The 18008-nt window shown below is 41.1% G+C and overlaps 1 protein-coding gene across 1 annotated transcript in view; it reads right to left on the reverse strand.

Annotated features, from left to right (window-relative positions):
- Positions 1–11277: 11277 nt before the first annotated feature.
- Positions 11278–18008, reverse strand: part of LOC135884654 (multidrug resistance-associated protein 1-like) — a 102580-nt gene continuing 95849 nt past the window's right edge. Inside the window, exons 29-33 of the mRNA XM_065412137.1 lie at positions 17389–17535; positions 16245–16403; positions 14803–14969; positions 13670–13864; positions 11278–12774 (exon numbers count right to left, since the gene is read on the reverse strand). Of these exons, the coding sequence (XP_065268209.1) occupies positions 12666–12774; positions 13670–13864; positions 14803–14969; positions 16245–16403; positions 17389–17535 (777 nt within the window). The 3' untranslated portion in view covers positions 11278–12665. The remainder of the gene's footprint in view (positions 12775–13669; positions 13865–14802; positions 14970–16244; positions 16404–17388; positions 17536–18008) is intronic.

The raw sequence follows: 18008 nt of genomic DNA on the forward strand, positions 1-18008 counted from the left end.
AATTGGCTTCATTTTCAAAATGAAATACCAAAAACTCAGTTAAGTCCAATTAATCAGATGAGCCCATTAGAAATCTGGAGTAAGCATAAAAAAATATGTACTCACATCTTACGCATTTATGGCAAAGTAACTGAACTTTCCAATCAGCTCTGTTTAGAATATAAATAATGGTAAAATACACATTGCAACATTTATGGGAGTGCTGTGGATATTCCTAGGAATTCCAAAGAAATCATACTAGAGAGGTAATGTTCTAATAGACAATGAATAGCATTTTAATTGGTAACAAATGAATACACAAGTGTTTTCAATCCCATGCACATTTTAATGAATATGTTAGTCATTTTTAAAATGTCCATAACGTAGTTACCCGTGGATTCAGCTGCTCACCTAGCACTCTCCCATATGAAATAAAAACTAATCTTTCACAATTGTAATTTTTAATCTGTGCAGATTTGTAGCCCAGTGAATCACAGAGGCGACCAGGCTTTTGAAAACAGAACAGATATTCTAACTGGTTTGGCCAATGCAGCAGGACAAAATACCACTAGTCTAAGTTGTAAGGAAAGGTTGAAAAAGAGAGGATTTGGGGAAAGGGATTGATCATGGTGATGAAACACCATTTTTTAGATAAATACAAGTGCCTGATTTTATGACGCCACTAATAATGTGAACCAAAAAACCCCACTACCTAAGCATAAACAAGGAACTCAAATCTGTTGCACACAAAAGTTAAACGAAGTGTATAAAGCAGTTTATGTACTACTGATAGGGTGACCAGACAGCAAGTGTGAAACATCGGGACAAGGGATGGGGGGGTAATAGGAGCCTATATAAGAAAAAGACCCAAAAATCGGGACTGTCTCTATAAAATCGGGACATCTGGTCACCTTAACTCCTGAGATTTGATTATGGCTTGAAGGTTGGGTGAAAAAGCAGGAAGGAAAGGTTGCCTAAGGAAGAGGTCTCAGGCAAATACCTAAGCGAGATCTAGAGATTGAAAATGGAGTTATTCTGTTTTGTTTTCCAGCTTCAGAACAGATTTCTGTGCTGAGCACTAACTAGGATAGCTTCAGTGACCCAGGAATGACCAAAAGGATTCCACAAATGGCATGTGTCTTTAAAAGAAATAAAACGGTTAAGTCAAGTGTGTCCCTGTGCGGAATCCCAGAACAGCACAATGAACAGGAGCACAAAACTCTGGATTCCACGTATTGCTTATTTTTGCTTAACATTTAATAAACAATGACATTTTAGACTAATTATCTTCCTTACAAGCCAATAAAGCTCTTTCAGATCCTTGCAGTGTTACGATCACTATACTTTGTGAGCACAACCTTCATTTACCATTTCAGCTTAAACAATTGTCCTGAATATTTATTGCTCTGGAGATGTGGCTGAATTGTTACATTTCCTCTGATTACAGAGTAGCTGTTCAGAGTCATTTTCTTTAATCCCAGTGAAGAGATTAAGATGATATATTATTCTCACTTCTAGCAAGAATGAAATAGGTCTAGTCTCTTTAATCAAAAACACAGCAACAAGGAGTATTTTGAAACAGGAAATTCGAGGAAGTATATTCATGAATATGTAGATTCTAGTAAAAAGATAGGATTATACTTGTTACAAGACTAAGGAAATTAACTTTGGTGGCTTTGCCAAACTGTTTTATTTGTAAGACGGATACTGCGCAAAGTTACTGACATTGCATTTCAACTGAAATTTAGTCCCTTTTCCCCCACTGGCAGAGGAGTGATGTCAAGAAATAATCCAGCCCAACAATTTGTCAAAACCATAGGTTCAAATTCTTTCATGAAATACATGCCGCCCAACAAAAATACTAAATTTCCAAGCAACATTTCCCATTAAACAATAAAATATTTCTACACCCGGGGGGAAAAAATCCACTTCGTGTTTTAGGGTCTTGTAGCAAGCTAGCCATACCCAGTTAAATTGGGAGGCAGGGTTGCCTAGTTGCTAAAATACTGGATTAGGATTCAGGAAACCTGGTTTATATTCCTGGCTCTGCCCCTGGCCTGCTGGGTGACTGAGCAAATCACTTTCACCTCTCTGTGCTTCAGTTTCCTCATCTGTAAAATACTTACTTTTGTAAAGCATTTTGAGATCTACTGATAATATGAAAAAGGCACTAAGAGCTTGCTATTATATTATTAAGAAAACCGATATTATTCAAGGAAGATTTAATTTGACTTGATTTAGCAGCAGCCCAGATCCCTTCAGCCTGCACTCAGTTTATTATTCTTTCACTTGTCTCCTGAATCAGGCCCCTTTCTCTTCTCCAGTGCTAGTGCAAGTGAAGCAGAGTGGTTTGGAACAGAGGCTGCAATAATTTATTAGGGCCCTACCAAATTCATGGCCATGAAAAACGCATCACGGACTGTGAAATCTGGTCTCCCTCTGTGAAATCTGGTCTTTTGTGTGCTTTTACCCTATACTATACAGATTTCATGGGGAAGACTAGCATTTCTCAAATTGGGTGTCCTGACCCAAAAGGAACTTGCGGGGGGGGCGGGGGGGAGGGGTCGCAAGCAGGGCCGTCCCTAGACATTTTGGTGCCCTATGCAGCCCCCGCCCCATGGGGGGAGGCTGGCCCCAGGCCTCCATGGGGTGGGCTGTGCCCAAGGTCTGTAGGGGCAGGAGCAGGCTTGGAGGGCAGGGGGAAACCACCCCCCAGCACAAGCCAGCGGAGCAGGTTGGGGTCAGGTCGCTTCACTTCCCGCCGCCCAGTGAGTGCAGGTTGCACCCGACCCCTGCTGCAGTTCCCCGGGACGTAGCTCAGGGGAAGGGATGGAGCGGGGGCAGGGCTGGGGCAGAGCAGGGGTGGGAAGAGGCAGGGTGGGGGCGGAGGCTATGGGGAAGGGGTGGAGTGGGGCGGGGCAGCCTTCCTTGCCAGCTCAGCCAGCCGGGGGATTGGGCTGGCCGCTGGAGCAGCACACAGCTGCGTAGTTTGCATCAGGATAAGGATGGCCCTGGTCACAAGGTTATTTTGAGGGGGGTTCATGGTATTGCCATCCTTACTTCTGGGCTGCCTTCAGAGCTGGGTGGCTGGAGAACAGCGGCTGTTGGCGGGGGCCCGGCTGTTGGCGGGGGCCCAGCTCTGAAGGCAGCATCCTGCCAGCAGCAGCACAGAAGTAAGGGTAGCAGCAGCACAGAAGTAAGGGTAGCAGCAGCACATCCGCCCGCTACAAAACTTTATGACCCCCCACAACTCCTTTTTGGGTCAGGACCCCTACAATTACAACGCCCATGAAATTTCAGATTTAAATATCCAAAATAATGAAATGTATGATTTAAAAAATCCTATGACCATGAAATTGACCAAAATGGACCGTGAATTTAGTAGGGCCCTAGTTATTATTCTTAATCTTACCAAGGAAGTCTGACATCTGCCTGAACATTGGCTGGGCTGAAAATCATTTTATATGCAGGTGCATAACTTCCATGATTGCTAGTAGCTGCTCTTTGCCTGTAACTAAGGGAGTGAGATCTCCTTAAGTGACAGCACGTAAGTACCTTCTGAGACAGAATCCAATGAAGACCAAGAGAACGTCCCATCTTCTATAGCAATCTCACCTGTTCAAACGAAAACAGTCAAAGGGGAAAATAAAAGCACAGCATGGAGAACAGGGTTTTTAGAGTAACAATAGGCTTTTACATTAATATGCAATGCCTTTTACCTCCACAGGATTCCAAAGCACCTTACCTCAAAGTAAAAATGCCTACTGACTTCCAGGTAGCATCCTACCAGATTTGGGGTGAACGAGGGGAGGGCAGCCCGGCAGAACATCAGCTCAAAAGCAGGACAGGGAAAGTTGTTTTGTTTGTTTTTAACTAGGCTGAAAGTCTATTCTTTCAAAAAATCCTACGATCGTGCAAAAGTAGACATCACACCCATTTTAAAGTGTTTTTTGAAAGATCTCGCATCCCTCCATGTCAACTACATGGCATTCAGACACCCTTTTGTGCTATCCAGTTGTTTCTCAGATATTTGTCACCACATTTTTGTGCTGCTGAAATAGGTTTTCAAAGCTTTGGTTACAAAGCATGTGCTTAAGTTCAGTGGAACTACTCACATGCTCGAAGTCGGTATGTTTAAAGTTAAGCAGGAGCGCAAGTGCTTTGCTGGATTGGGGCCATTGAGAACAGTTAAACAGAGCAGCTTCCCTCCTATTTAACTTTGATATCCACTGTCCACATTGAAGCCTTTATCCACCATATGCAAGAAAAATTCAGCCAGACACTTCAGGGAGACAAATGACTTGGAGGGAAAAGAATTGTGCCAGCAGGTTACATTATAGAAACCCCAAAAAGAAAAAGAAAACAGACTCATAGCATTGTGAGCACCCACTGTACGTGTACAAAACTTTTGGTAAACAGCAGCGAAGTGCATGGGGGACTCAAACAATAGGGTTACGAAGGCTGTTTTTGTATCCAATATGCTGTTCTCTGCTATAGACATGTGCACTCCAAACCATGAGAGAAATGTGTTCACAAAGAAAGAAATTCAGCAGCAGGAGGTAACAGCTTGGCCTTTGCCCTCTTAGCCCATTGTGCTCTTGCTCTGGCCAACAAAGTGCTGAAGGGGGTCAGGGAGGAACAATCGGCAGTGACAGAGCTAGCGGACACGGCTTCATCCTTCAGGGTAATGAAGGACCCCTGGATAGCTATGTAGCCTGTGCACAAAAGCATTAGCCTGAGGTATGAAAAATGCATTTAGGGTTGCTGCTTTGTTTTTTAAACTTTACCTCATAAGTTATTTTCCTGCAATCCTTGGTCATTATAAAAGCAGCAAGATAGATTTCACCTTCTGGGGAGATTATAAATCCAATCTCCTCTGATGTGCAGAAACTGATGAATTCTTGTGATGCCTTCATGGTCCAGGCCTCTGATCAGAGCTGTGGCAATATAGATGCTCCAGCAGGTGAGGACAATCAATGGCCTTTTTCAAGATGCTGACTCTATTGGTGGTGGCCTGATTTCTGTGCAGATGTGTTCAACCTGCCTCCATGGGAATTGAGTTTTTAGGGGTTGCTAGGTAGGGGGTTTAAAATGTAGAGGTTGATCTTTCATTCAGCTGGCTGTGGGTTTCTACTGGCTGTGGGTTAGGATTAATTCCAATCTCAGCTATAGGACCATTTAAATCCCGTGCTAAATGGCTGTATTAAGCTTAGCAGAGCTGTCCAAGTATTGATCTGCAACTAGAATTCAACCTGTTCAGCTTATTTCTGAAATATGAGTTTTTTTTGTCAGGAATGACAGGTGAGACCAAAGCATATCATAATCAACCTGACCAATGAAATTCTTTCAGGGATTAATTGACTTGTGTTCTATGCCTGGGAGATGACTTTTATGAAGAACGATCCAACCATAACAAAATACAAAGTTTCCGCTGATAAAGCACTATGGTAGGGGTCTCAAACATGCGGCCTGCGGGCCGCATTTGGCCCGCAGAGTTATTTCCTGCAGCCCACCATCGGTGCCGACTCCACCAGCAGCCAAGCTCTCCATAACCCCTGTCCCCCCCTCCCCTGAACGTGCTAGGTCCCCGCTCCTCCGCCTCCCTCCCATTACTTAGGACTTCCCAGGAGGGAGCGGGGAGGAGTGGGGATGCAGCGCGCTCAGAAGAGGAGGCGGAGAAGAGGCGGGGCCAGGGCAGGGATTTGGGGAAGGGGTGGGGTGGGAGAAGAGCCGGGGCGGGGGTTAACTGAAGTAATTCTAAAAGTAAATGCGTGTTTTGTCGTTTGAGGGAGGTGCATTACTGAGTGTTTATATTTTATTAAAACCCCTCTTCGCATTACAGTTTTTAAAAAGTTAATACATTGACTTAATAGCATACTGTATTACTCTTCATTTTTTACTATACTTTTGTATCATTGTATGAAAAAGGTTTCAGTGATGCAGCCCTCAGACCAATGTACTAGTCCTCATGGTGATTTGAGTTTGAGATCCCTGCACTATGCTTAATATAGTCTGGAGAAGATACTGAGGTTTTTAAGTAAAATTTTTGGGATGGTATTTATCTAGGGTGTACATGCTACAGGTCCTATCAACAATGGTGGATTGTATAAAAAATATACAATATTTTTATATTATATTTATAAGTGGAAGTGTCATTCATATATATATATATATAGAGAGAGAGAGAGAGAGACTTCAACTTTTTTCATAATACAATTTCACAATATCAAATCAGCTTTCATAAGTTGTACAGATATGGCTCTAATTCCTCACAGGGTGGGGATTGGCTCCTCGTGACCTGACACTCATCCCCACAAGAGAGAAGTGTGATCAGTGTCTCCAAGCTTGAGAACTTGACTCAGTCTCAAAGTAAAACCTTTTTACTTCCTTTTCCTTAAAACAGAATTTATTCTGTGGTCTGCTGACCTGCATGAATTACATCCTCAAATACAGGCTGCAAAACAAGAGCACAACGTATAGGGCCACGAAGAGCGAGCTCTTCAGGTACTGAGCTCTGAATACTTTACACAGGATCTGCAGGAGTGAAAATAGACCCCAACTGCACCCTTTGGCTTTTCTGGGGAATCTCTGCTTCATCAGCTTCTTTCTCCTGCTCTGTGGTAAGACACTTCATCTGGGCTGCTGTTCGGTCATGGGAATTAAACAAAGAAGAGGATCACTTCAAAGCTGAACTGGAGACTACCTCTTTGCTCATCACTCCATCCTGAGATTAGAGATCCCCAGACACCCACTTGCCAACAGTTCCTAGGATGGAGGCAGGGTGTTCTCACCGCAATGTGGGGACAAAGGTATTCATGGGTCTCTGGAATTAGCTTTCACTACTGGCCCATCAGAGCCCAAGTTTGTTTATACTCCTGCGTGGAAAGGGAATGTTCCACCCAAGTTCTATATGAAACATCCCCTCAGACCAGCCAAAACCACTCTGAAGGCATACACAAAATACTCGCATGTATTTTAGGAAGTACAGAAAACAGGTCTGTTTCTAACCTCTTAGGGCAAGAATCAGTCAAAATGACTTCAGTGACTTAAAACGGTAGTGGCTGGCATACTATTAGCACTGAACAGTTACATTCCCCCAACCCAGTTAGGCCAGTGGGTCCAAGAGCATGGCCTTTCATTTCGTTGTCCCATGTTGACAGGCCATTGAAACATGAAAGTGGTAAAAGGCCAATTCTAATGGGAAATGCCATAGGAAAGTGCCCACCCAAAAGTAGGAAACATCTCACTATGGGACACATGTATGTCAAAGGAGAACATGTATGGGATAGTTGGACAGTGTGCAAGACTGGTGGGAGCCAGCACCAGGGGAGCTGCCAGGTCCCACCACAACAGCTGTGGACTCCCCTGTGCCTAGCACAGACAAATGCAATTTTCCCCCCTTCTGTCCCAATGCACTTCATTCCATGGCAGAAGCTTACAATCTAAAGCTATGTCTACACTACCCCATAGTTCGGACTATGCGGGTGTGAATTGCAGTGCAAACCCAAGTAACTCCCCCATGTGGATGCTGAGGGCACAAACTAAAAGGTTCACATAAATGTAATCCTGTCTGAAGAGGACAATGTGAACTAGGAACCTTTTAGTTCACACCCACAGTTACAGCCTAGCTCTTGGGCGCACACTTCTATTCACCCCCCCCCCCCCCACAGAGTACGGACCACAGGGCAGTGTAGACAAGCCCCAAGTTAAAATATTGAAGGGTTGAGACTGCTTTGCTTTCTCTACTCAGAAGTGCACAAAAGGACTACATACAAAGGAAAACAGGGCAAGTCATTCCACCTCGAAGTAACTTTGAAACATGGACTAGAATGAGCTATATACAGAATAGATGAAATAAAAGTCAACCCTCATTATATGTAAGATTTCTATTAGCAATGCATGTTATTCTGATACAGTAACAAGGATTCAGTACAAAAGAAACTGTAACGGGACTTTATCAGACTCCTAATCCTTGTTGAAAGCCTGAAGTAACTTGCTAAACTATGGAATTAATTTTTCAACACTAAATACAAACAAAACTAACTTACCCATATTTTTTCTGAATCGATTAAGCTACAAAGTCATCATAATGAAAAGTAATTGCCATTCACTACATGCAAAATGCTTTTGGATTCGTGTGCAGACAAGATCTGAAAGGATTGTTTTTCAAAGCTTGTCTTATTTCAGGCTTTCATCTGCAGTTTACTTGTTAGTAGTTAACAAGAACTCTAAAAATAGCCAGAGCAAAGGCCTGCATTAACATGGCCCTATCTCACATTATTCCTATACATTTACATATCGCTGTGCGCCTAAAAGGTAGATAGTTTTCTTACTATAAACTTGCATTTAAGAGGCCATTGGTACTTAGTTCATAGAACACGTACTGCATTCCTTTAATTTTTTTTTTTTAAATCAACTGCATATGAAACTACAAATTTCACAGATGCATTGGAGATGGTTTGGTAGGAATCCTGAAGGTGAATGGACAGCTAGCATGGATGATCTGTGATATTACAAAAAGTCAGAGTAGATGAACTGCTGGTCCTTCGTGGCTTTAAATTCTATTAAATTAGTTAAGCCTAGAAATATGTTCCAAGAGCTTGCACTAAAGAGATTGTTCCATTCCAACAAGAGATGTTTAGAACACAACCTGAAAGCCTCCCACCCGACACATTACCCCATCAATCCCTTCTAGCAAATGTCTGAAACGTGCCCCAAAAGTCTGATGCAAGCTCCTTGGAGCTGTACGAGAAGCCAGTTCCAGAGGACAAGGCTCCTTACTCCCACTTTCAAATCAGGAGCAACCCCATTTGATCTCAGCTGTTAAAGCAGCGAATAAACAGTGGTTCGTACTCAGGATGCAAGAAATATAATGATAGGGCTTTATAGATTATGGTGTGTAATACTGCTTTGAGGTTGTGGAACACAGAGAAGAGTAACTAACATGCTATAATGAGAGAGTGCAAGCTCAAAAGGGTACTTGAATGCAGCAGAATTCATGAATGGTACATAGAACAAAATGCCTCAAGTGCTGCCCCCAACATGTTGTGTCCCAATCCCAGCTCTGCAGAAGATGCCACCATGTTCTGCTGCAGTTCTGTGTATGAGAAGTCAAGGAATTAAGAAGCAAGATTATAAGGGGTTTGACAGGGCAGCATGGAGCTGGATTATTTTTTTTTCCTTATTACACTGCACCGGTGCTGTGAATTTGGGAGACAAATTCAAAACAATAGGTAATATTGCAAACGTTTCTTCTATGTGGGTTGTCTCACTCTTGGAGCAGCCAGTGCAGAAACATCTACGGGTCTTTTTATTGAGTTTCTCTTGTAGGTTTGGATCCCAACCTCTAAGATATTAACTTCTGTTTTATTCAGTTTTTGGTTTGTCTTTTATCACTGCACAATACCGACTGACACTCCTGGTTCAGGTGGCAACTCATCCTCTAGATCCTGCACTTTTCTTGATATGGTGACTCGTCTGCCTCAAAACATGGTTCCCTCTGCTCCCCCCAGAAAGGGGGGATATTGAGAGCTCCCAGCCCCATCAAAATGCACACCAATAGGAAAAATCCCCCTAGAAATGGAGAACCTTCCCCCCTTCAAAGAAGTTAGCATTAAGAGCTTTACAACAAGGTTGGGCCTTCTTAGTACTGCATATAGGATTGTCTCTTCCTCCATGGAGCCAACAGGTCTTGCACAGGATCCAAAACAACAAACAGAAGTGGCTGTAGTGGAATTTATATGCTGCCAGGAGAAAACAGAGTTGAGATTTGATGAGACTTTTACAAGGCAGCAGCCCCACAGGAGGAGACCAAACACGGTATGCATTACACAGGAACAAAAGTTGGCGGTGGGCATTCGGAATCAAGGGAACAGAACAAACAGTACTGTTCTAATTCACCTCCTCATGCCAGGACTGTGCCCGCTTACCAACCACCGTCAAAAGGAAGAGGCGGTGAAGTGGGAAAATGTATCTTTCACCCAGGCCAGGCTTGCGTGTGCAACACACAAAAACATTCAGCAGACCCCAAAAAAGGGGAAAAAAAGAGAAAGTTAGACATGACATGGGATGTAGTTATTTTTAAGTCATTTTTAAGCAGTGCTGTATGATTCAACATTTACAACACTCCTTTCTAGTCATAATTAATATCAGGTCTGTGCATAACACACCAATAGGAAACTAAGTCTTAAAGCGTGTGACGTCATTAGGTACTGTTGAGATGTAGGTACAAGAGAATTGACTTTGGAGAGGGAAAGGCTTAAGGAATGGTGCTTGCAATATGCTGATTTTATAACTCCTGCAGATAAGGAGCAAGTTACAGACAGGAACCAGAAAGATTAAGGTGAAGGGCCTCTCCTACCAGTCAGACTTCACTTCTTTCATACCCTATAACTCTTGAACTTTGAGATATTTCAGTTATCTGAGGGTTTCCTGGATTCAGATATTACTTCCAAATGGTACAGGGTTGCAGCTCTACTCAGGTTTGGCCCGGCCATTCCTCCCTCATGACAGATGAGCAAGCTGGGCCAAATCTGAGCGAGTATTGTAGTGACCTAGCACATGGGGCGGCAACACCACTCATGTCTGGCCCAGCGGCCCCTCCATCATGACTAGTTATGCTACAACTACAGATTTCTAGAGAGTGTGTTTAGAGCATAATTCACCAACAGACCATGCAGGAGAACAGCTCCCCGGCTGAGGACCAGGGAGGTCTGGTAAAAGTCCAGGAAAGGCCTTGGAGACTACACCTGGTGATCAATAACCACAGCCCTTAGTCTAAAAGTTGGCCCTTGGTAACCAGAAGAACCACTTTTATTTGCAAATGTTAAAATGTTATTTTCATGGAACAGCTACGCAGTGATAGCGCCCCCTGAAAAGAGCAGCAAACATCAATTGGGCATGTTGGGTACTGCAAAGCATCTTTAGCACCCACATGTGGGAGCCAATCCTTTTTGCTTACCACCTCTGAGAAGCTCTCTCTGCTTATTTCCCATTGTAGTACTGCCATAGTAACAGAGTTACCATGTGATCGGAGTACTATGATCTGCTTAGCCAAAGCGCACACTTCCACATATTCCCCTCAAAACAGGCCTCAGAACAAGGCTGATTATTCTCATCTATTAATTCTTTAACTGGTGAGGATATTTTAGAGGCTTAGTTTTCAAGGCACGAACATCAACCTCCGATGCACCCACAGTTCTCCGGGCCTTAAACCCTTTGTCAATAATGGCACAAATACTTTTGTCATTAAAAGATTACAAAGGAATATAAAAATTGGGATAATCATTTTCAAACAAAGAAAGTTTACTCCGAGTTCTTCCAGTATAGTCATTACAAAAAATACCAAAGACATTTTCAGTTGACTCAATTTTAAAGAATCATAATTTACAAAAAAATAAATAGCTTTTATTCTAAGAGAAGACACTGGTCTAGTTTTAAGGTCGGCAACATAAAACTCCCAACAGTCCACATTTCCAAAGTGGTAGATATCTGGATCCATCTGAACTCAAACTGCAGTCAGTCAGCAATTGTTCTATAAAATAAGACTGGATGGAATTTTTCTTTTTCCTACTAAGTAAAAAACAAAAAACAGAAAACACTTGTGTTTCTTGGAACTAGACTCCATTGTGAATTAAGCTCTGTCAGGCTACTCTGGCATCCACGCATTAGTAAAAATGTGTGTATTTTGGGGAACAGTAAGAGCATTTTGCACAACAGTTAAGAATTAGTAGCAGCAGCCTCTAAAGAAGGTTTCACTGTTTCCGTAGGGCTAACAGTCCTGGATGTGGCAGGGCTTCTGAATGAAATATGAGACAGTGAAATGCAATGACCAATAACACTACAACCAAATTATAACGGACTCTGAAGCCTTCAATCAGGTAAATCCTTACTCAGAAGAGTAACCCTTCCCCCCCATTGGTACTTTTCACATAAGTAAGAACCACTGAGTGAAGAGAGTACAGAATTGGGTACTTAATATTGAAATACATTAATTTTGCATTCACACAAGAGTTTGGTGTTATAGTGACTGTTTTGATGATTGTGCTTTTTCACATCAATGAGATGGACACATTTCTGCAAACTTGCTGCTATAAAGTATAAACACATATGAAAACTTTAACATGATGCATAAAAGCACTGACCACATACAATAAGTGCCAAGATAAGGCCTGGTACGTGACAGTATTTCATAAGGAATAAAAACGTTGACTCATATTGCTATTCCATAAAATGTCCCGAGTGCATCCCAAGGCAGATGGTTCTAAAAATGGTAAATCTCAACTGAACCAATAGGTAGTATTTTACAAAGATTTTTCAAACAAAATGACCTTCAGAACATAAGCAACTCAAAACAAAGGATTTTTCTTGCTTTCAGAAGACAAACATTTTTGGACTGCAGTTTCATCTTTTGCCTCAAATCTATCAAACAGGTCTAAGTTTGGTCTTTATCACAGTACTTTCAGAACTTCTTCTACTTGCAAAATAAAATCTTTAAGGAAAAAAGACATTGCATTTATGTTACTTTTATCTTCTTCATGTTAAACTTAGATTTTTCCGGGTCTGAGGTGGAAGCGTTTGGTTTGAGTAGCAGAACAAAGGAAGTCAGAATTCTCAAAATCCTCTCAATGAGTATAGTCAGTCAATTTCCACCCCTCTTCCCCACTCGTACAAGCTAAGTTCTTGTATTATACCAAGCCAGAATCTTTGGCCATACTATAGAAAATGCCTTTCTTCTGAAGTAGATTGGCTGGGGAATCACACTCCACAATTTCGCCTTTATCAAGGACTAGAACTCTAAAACAAGAAAAAGAAAAAATGGTCAAAATACTGACTTTTCTGGAATTTTAGCAATCTTAGCATAATATCTCATAGCCACTGGGAAATAATGCAGGCTCTTTGCAAGAGCTTTCACAAAAGGCGAAATTTGTCCCCGACCTCACTAATCCTATCGCAGATACACTGATTTACTCTGTGCTTAGACTGCCTAAGCAAAGCAACAGTGTTACTGTAACATTAAGGCTGTGAAAGCAAGCACTAAAGTCAGGAAACCCAGCATTCAGTCGAAATGCTACCCCCAACTCGCTGACCGCTGGGAGAAAAATACTGCTAGTACCCCCAAGAGGGTGGGTGTGTAGGGGCTTCCGCTGAATGAATGGCTGGAGTGCCTGAATTAGTACTGAGTGACTGTCAACAGAGGTGGTGAACCCCTGCAAGTTTGGTGGGGATATAATGCCCACTTCTCCTGCTTTGTCCCATCAACAGTGTGGCTCCCCAGTCCAATTACAGGAGTCACAGAAAAAGGGGAAGAGTAAACCACCTGAGTCAGGGGCTTATCAAGTTTTGATTCCTACCCCCCACTCAGAGAAAGAGGGAACATTATGAATCTACATTTCAATTGTAAGAACAAGTGCTGCCATTAGCCACATCTGTGCAAGCATGCTGTGGACAATGGGGTTGCACAACCATAGCCAAGGACAGAACTTGACCCTCAGCATGCTTACACTGGCGATACGGACACACACAAAGAACTCACGAATTTCAGCTGATAACAAGATCTAGCAAACATAAGGAAAAAATATTTGTAAAAGTTGATCAGTGTCCATTTTTGGTTAACGTCGTCTATTCCTATTCAATGTAAGATACGGACACTAAAGACCATTCTCCCTTTGCAACAGTTGCATCACTTTACCTTTCATAGTCCATAATAGTGTTTAGACGATGTGCTATAGTTAAAACAGTGCAGTCTTCGAATTGAGTCCTTATTGTTGACTGTATAAGGTCATCAGTTTCAAGATCAACAGCAGCTGTGGCTTCATCTAAAACCAAGATTTTGGACTTTCGAAGTAGAGCCCGAGCAAGGCACACCAGCTGACGCTGTCCGACACTTTGTAAAAAAAACAAAAAAAAGTTAACTGCAAGAAGAAACCTGTATTTTGTTTCACATCCGAACTTTGTTACCTGTACAATCTTTTGTGAATTTTAGGTGCCAAGAGTCTAGCAAGCTTTAGATATGGAATTAACTTCAAGTTCTGTGATTTCTTCTCTATAAACAGAGGGTCTCTTACTACTATAAAAAAGCTCTTTTTTTTTTTTTTAAAAGAGCTTTCGTTTTTAGAAAGATACATGGAAACCATTTGTAATGTGCAAGTACGCCAGACTATAGCATTTAAACAGTGCAGACTGTAGCAAAGTTTTGTATTTGAACTGGTTTGGTGGCCAATTTACAATCAGTAGATTGAATGTGTTTATTTAGGATTAGTATTGCAGTTACTAGATAATGTTTTCACCCCTCAGCTCATAAAGAACCGAGCTGCATTATGAAACCTGCATTTGTTAGGTACAAATTTCTCTCCAAATTATAAGCAACTACAGCAGCCTGAAGTTAACCAAAAATTTCCCTAAGATTGCCCAAGCCAATAAATATAAATCTAATATATTTTACTATTTCTTAAGTATGTACTTTCACTTACTTGGCTTAAAGCTTAAAATATTTTCAAAAACACACTTAACTGTCTCGTTTGGCAATTTCACATTAAAATTTCTCTGTTTCCCCAACACAAGATAATCGGGTCTTATGCAGTGAATAAAAACTACGTTTATCTATATTGTTAGGTCTGTTTTGATGTCTGAGATGGATTTTAAGGTCCATGGGTCAGGGATCTCTCATGTTTGTACTGCACCAATCACGTCACAAGTAGTAATATTGAACCTGTAGTCTGAAGTAAAGTGGGAGAAACATACAAGCATATGTTTCTCATATGCTGTCAAAAGTTTTAGTTCTAACAGTAAATTTTCACTGAAAAATAAGGCATTTTACTGTACCTTAGATTCTCTCCACCTTCAGAACACTCATGATTAAGTTTATCAGGAAGAGACGAAACAAAATTTTTCAAGTGAGCCAATTCCAAAGATGTCCAAATTTCTTCATCAGAGTATTTGTCAAAAGGGTCAAGATTCATACGCAGAGAGCCAGAAAATAATACTGGATCCTAGTCAGAAAATAACATGCACTCAACACTTCTACATACAAAGAATATGGCAAATGTTCAAGAGAGATTTCATTTAAATGGCAAAGGAAATGGTATATTTTGTAAGCAAACCAAGGAATATAATTAGTTATAGCAAAAGATCTTTTGAGTTTAATTATTTTTAAATAAAGTGACTCGTTTCTTGCTTGGAAAATGCATCTGCAGAAAGAACCTCAGACTAGTTGCAATACCAAAGAATATATAGAAACATCTTCAATTTAAATGCCAAAACATCTTTTTCAAATAAAATGTCATGTGAAAAACAAACTTCAAAATACACTCTCACAAGATTCAAAGTCCAAACTGGCTGCATCAGTAAATGCATCATGCCTACAATCTAGTTATTCCATTTCCTCTTATGGAAATTAGTGATACATTTCAGCTTCGCTAATATGGAATGATCAAAAAAGGGCAAAAGCAATATAATCCCGACGTCAAACCTATTACCCAGATCCTAAGTAATTGCAAAAGGTGTTCTTGCATTACTATAAATAGGCAGAAAAGCTTATAGACTAAAAGCTAGTAACTTATAAACCCAATAGTTTTAAAAACTGAATTCAAAGACAAGTGACTCAGTCATGTGGCAATTTCATAAGCAGACATCAAGCCCAAAACAATAACATGATCCTAAATCCTCAAAACTGGAGTGCCCTGTGCCATATCCCCATATGATTAATGTTGTTTCTTACTGTTCCTAAACAGAAGTGAACCGCAGAGACCAGACTTGATCTGTCAAGTTATTGTCAAAACAGAGTGAAATTTATTGAGTCCTAGTTTAATTCTAGTGAGACGTCTCCACCCTGTAATATGCAGTCTATATATGCCCTCTATTGGTCCAGAAGAGCTAAAGGCTTCTAAACCCGCTAAGGTCTACATCATGTCAGCTGCACTACCTGGTCAGACCTCTGCACTCATGCTGAGAAATCTGCAGCATCAGGACCTACGTGACTACTGAAAATCTATTATAAGGAGTTAACTAAATGAGTTCGTAATTTCAGAAGGCCCTGGATCCTGCCTCCATAGCAGCCAACCAATTCACATCCAAATTTGACTTCTTACATAAAGCAAGAGAAACATGCCTAAGCCAGCACAAAAGTCTGATCCAAAGTCAACTGAAGTCAATGGAAAGAGTCCCATTGACTCCACTGGGTGTTGAATAAAATACGCATCCAGTTAATTAAAGCCTCAATAGCCTTAAGAAATCAATTATAGTATTGGCAGGAACTTTGCACCTACCTGGGGAATAATGGTGATCTTGAACCGCAGGTCATGGAGCCCTATTTTTGCAACATTAACTCCATCAATAATAATCTCTCCCTCTGCTGATTCATTGATTCGAAATAAACCCAGAGTAAGGGAGGATTTTCCAGCACCTGTTCTTCCAACTATTCCCACCTATTAAAAGGCACACAGAAAGAAGTTATCGTTTAATAATTCTGGGGAAAGGATCAAGTCAAAGTGTCACCGAGAATCTCCTGAAGTGGACACAGTTTCAGACGTAATACATCTACCCAGTGCAAAGCAACTATGTTAAGAAAATGGAGAACTAAGTTGGCACAAGCAACCGATGGTGCATATATATATAAAAATGAAAATATCCTTCAAATGGCACATCAAAATTCCAATGCACCTGGAAAAGCTTTGGGACTTTTCTGGACAGGAAAATGGAATTGTGGTGAAAATGTGAAGTAGAGAAGTGCTGACAAAGTTCAGATCACATCTGTTCCTTTCTTTTGTATGTGTTTTATAGTTACAGTTGTGGAGCTATAGGTTTTGATCTTGTTTTTCCACCTGAATTTAGGATACAATTGTGCTCATTAACATAATACTCAGTTGCATGTCTGATTAGGAAGTTATAAAAACATGTGCCTTTTTTTGTATTTGTGCTTGTATGGTTATATGTATATAAACTGCCTTGTATTTTATTTTAAAATAAAATAATATACTAACCTACATAAAAAAAAGGATGCACAAGTCAGTAAAATGTGGTTTTTAGCAGTAAGTGAAATTTAAACTTCATAAATTTGCCATTTCGTTTTGCTTGTGTTGAATAAAAAAGGAAATTGGTTAAGGTCACATTCTCCAGTACACTCGTTCGTATTTCTATACCAAAAGAGCACACGCTCAGGAAAACAGTGAGCACGTGTAACCCACAACGCACAGCAGGGGTCGTTGTCCCACTCTAGCTGGCAGCTGTAGTGGGCTCTTATTGTCTTATAAAGACCAGCCACTAAAGGACTTATTCTTTTAGCTCCAATGGTAGAACCTCATCCTTTTAGTGATTAAAGTCTCAGGGCTCAAATCCCATTGTCAGCTGAAGCATGAGGTTGCTAGCTTATAAAATGAAGTGCGGGTATAAACAGCAAGCCATGTTACTTACCTTCTCTCCTCCGTTTATGGTAACGTTTATGTTTTTCAGAACTAAATCCAAGTCCTCACGGTAACGTAAGCCATAGCCTCTGAACTCCACTTTGCCTTCATGAGGCCAGTTGTTTGGTGGAGCAGTTTGCTCAATACACCAGGGAGCCTGAAAGAACAATTGCCCAGCCATTCAGCTAGATCATTATTAACAGATCTATTACCTTTTTTGACCCATCTGACTGAGCAAACGAAGAAATAGCTCCACCAGGGGTTGAATAAGGAAGAAGAGGGCAGAAGTCTTTCAAAAAGGGCTGTACTGGAAAATCACAAAGGGGCAAATTCGGCTGCATTGAAGACAATGAGGTTACAAGGTATAATCAAGGGCAAGATTTGACTCAAAAGTTGTGAAAAATTTGTGTCTTGACTAAAACAAGCCTCACCTCCCGGAATAAGTCTCTCTACAATTGCTGATGTGAGAATAACAGACAGCAAATATTATGACAAGCTGGTCATGCAACAGTTACACACTGCGGTGCCAACCCAGAGAGCCGGGTTTATAACTATAAGAAGCTTGCCTGAGACAGAGAACACTGAACACTTTGCATGGTGGTAATGAACGAGTTCTGACTCAGATTTCAG

This window comes from Emys orbicularis, chromosome 10, assembly GCF_028017835.1.
Source record: "Emys orbicularis isolate rEmyOrb1 chromosome 10, rEmyOrb1.hap1, whole genome shotgun sequence".
NCBI lineage: Eukaryota > Metazoa > Chordata > Testudines > Emydidae > Emys > Emys orbicularis.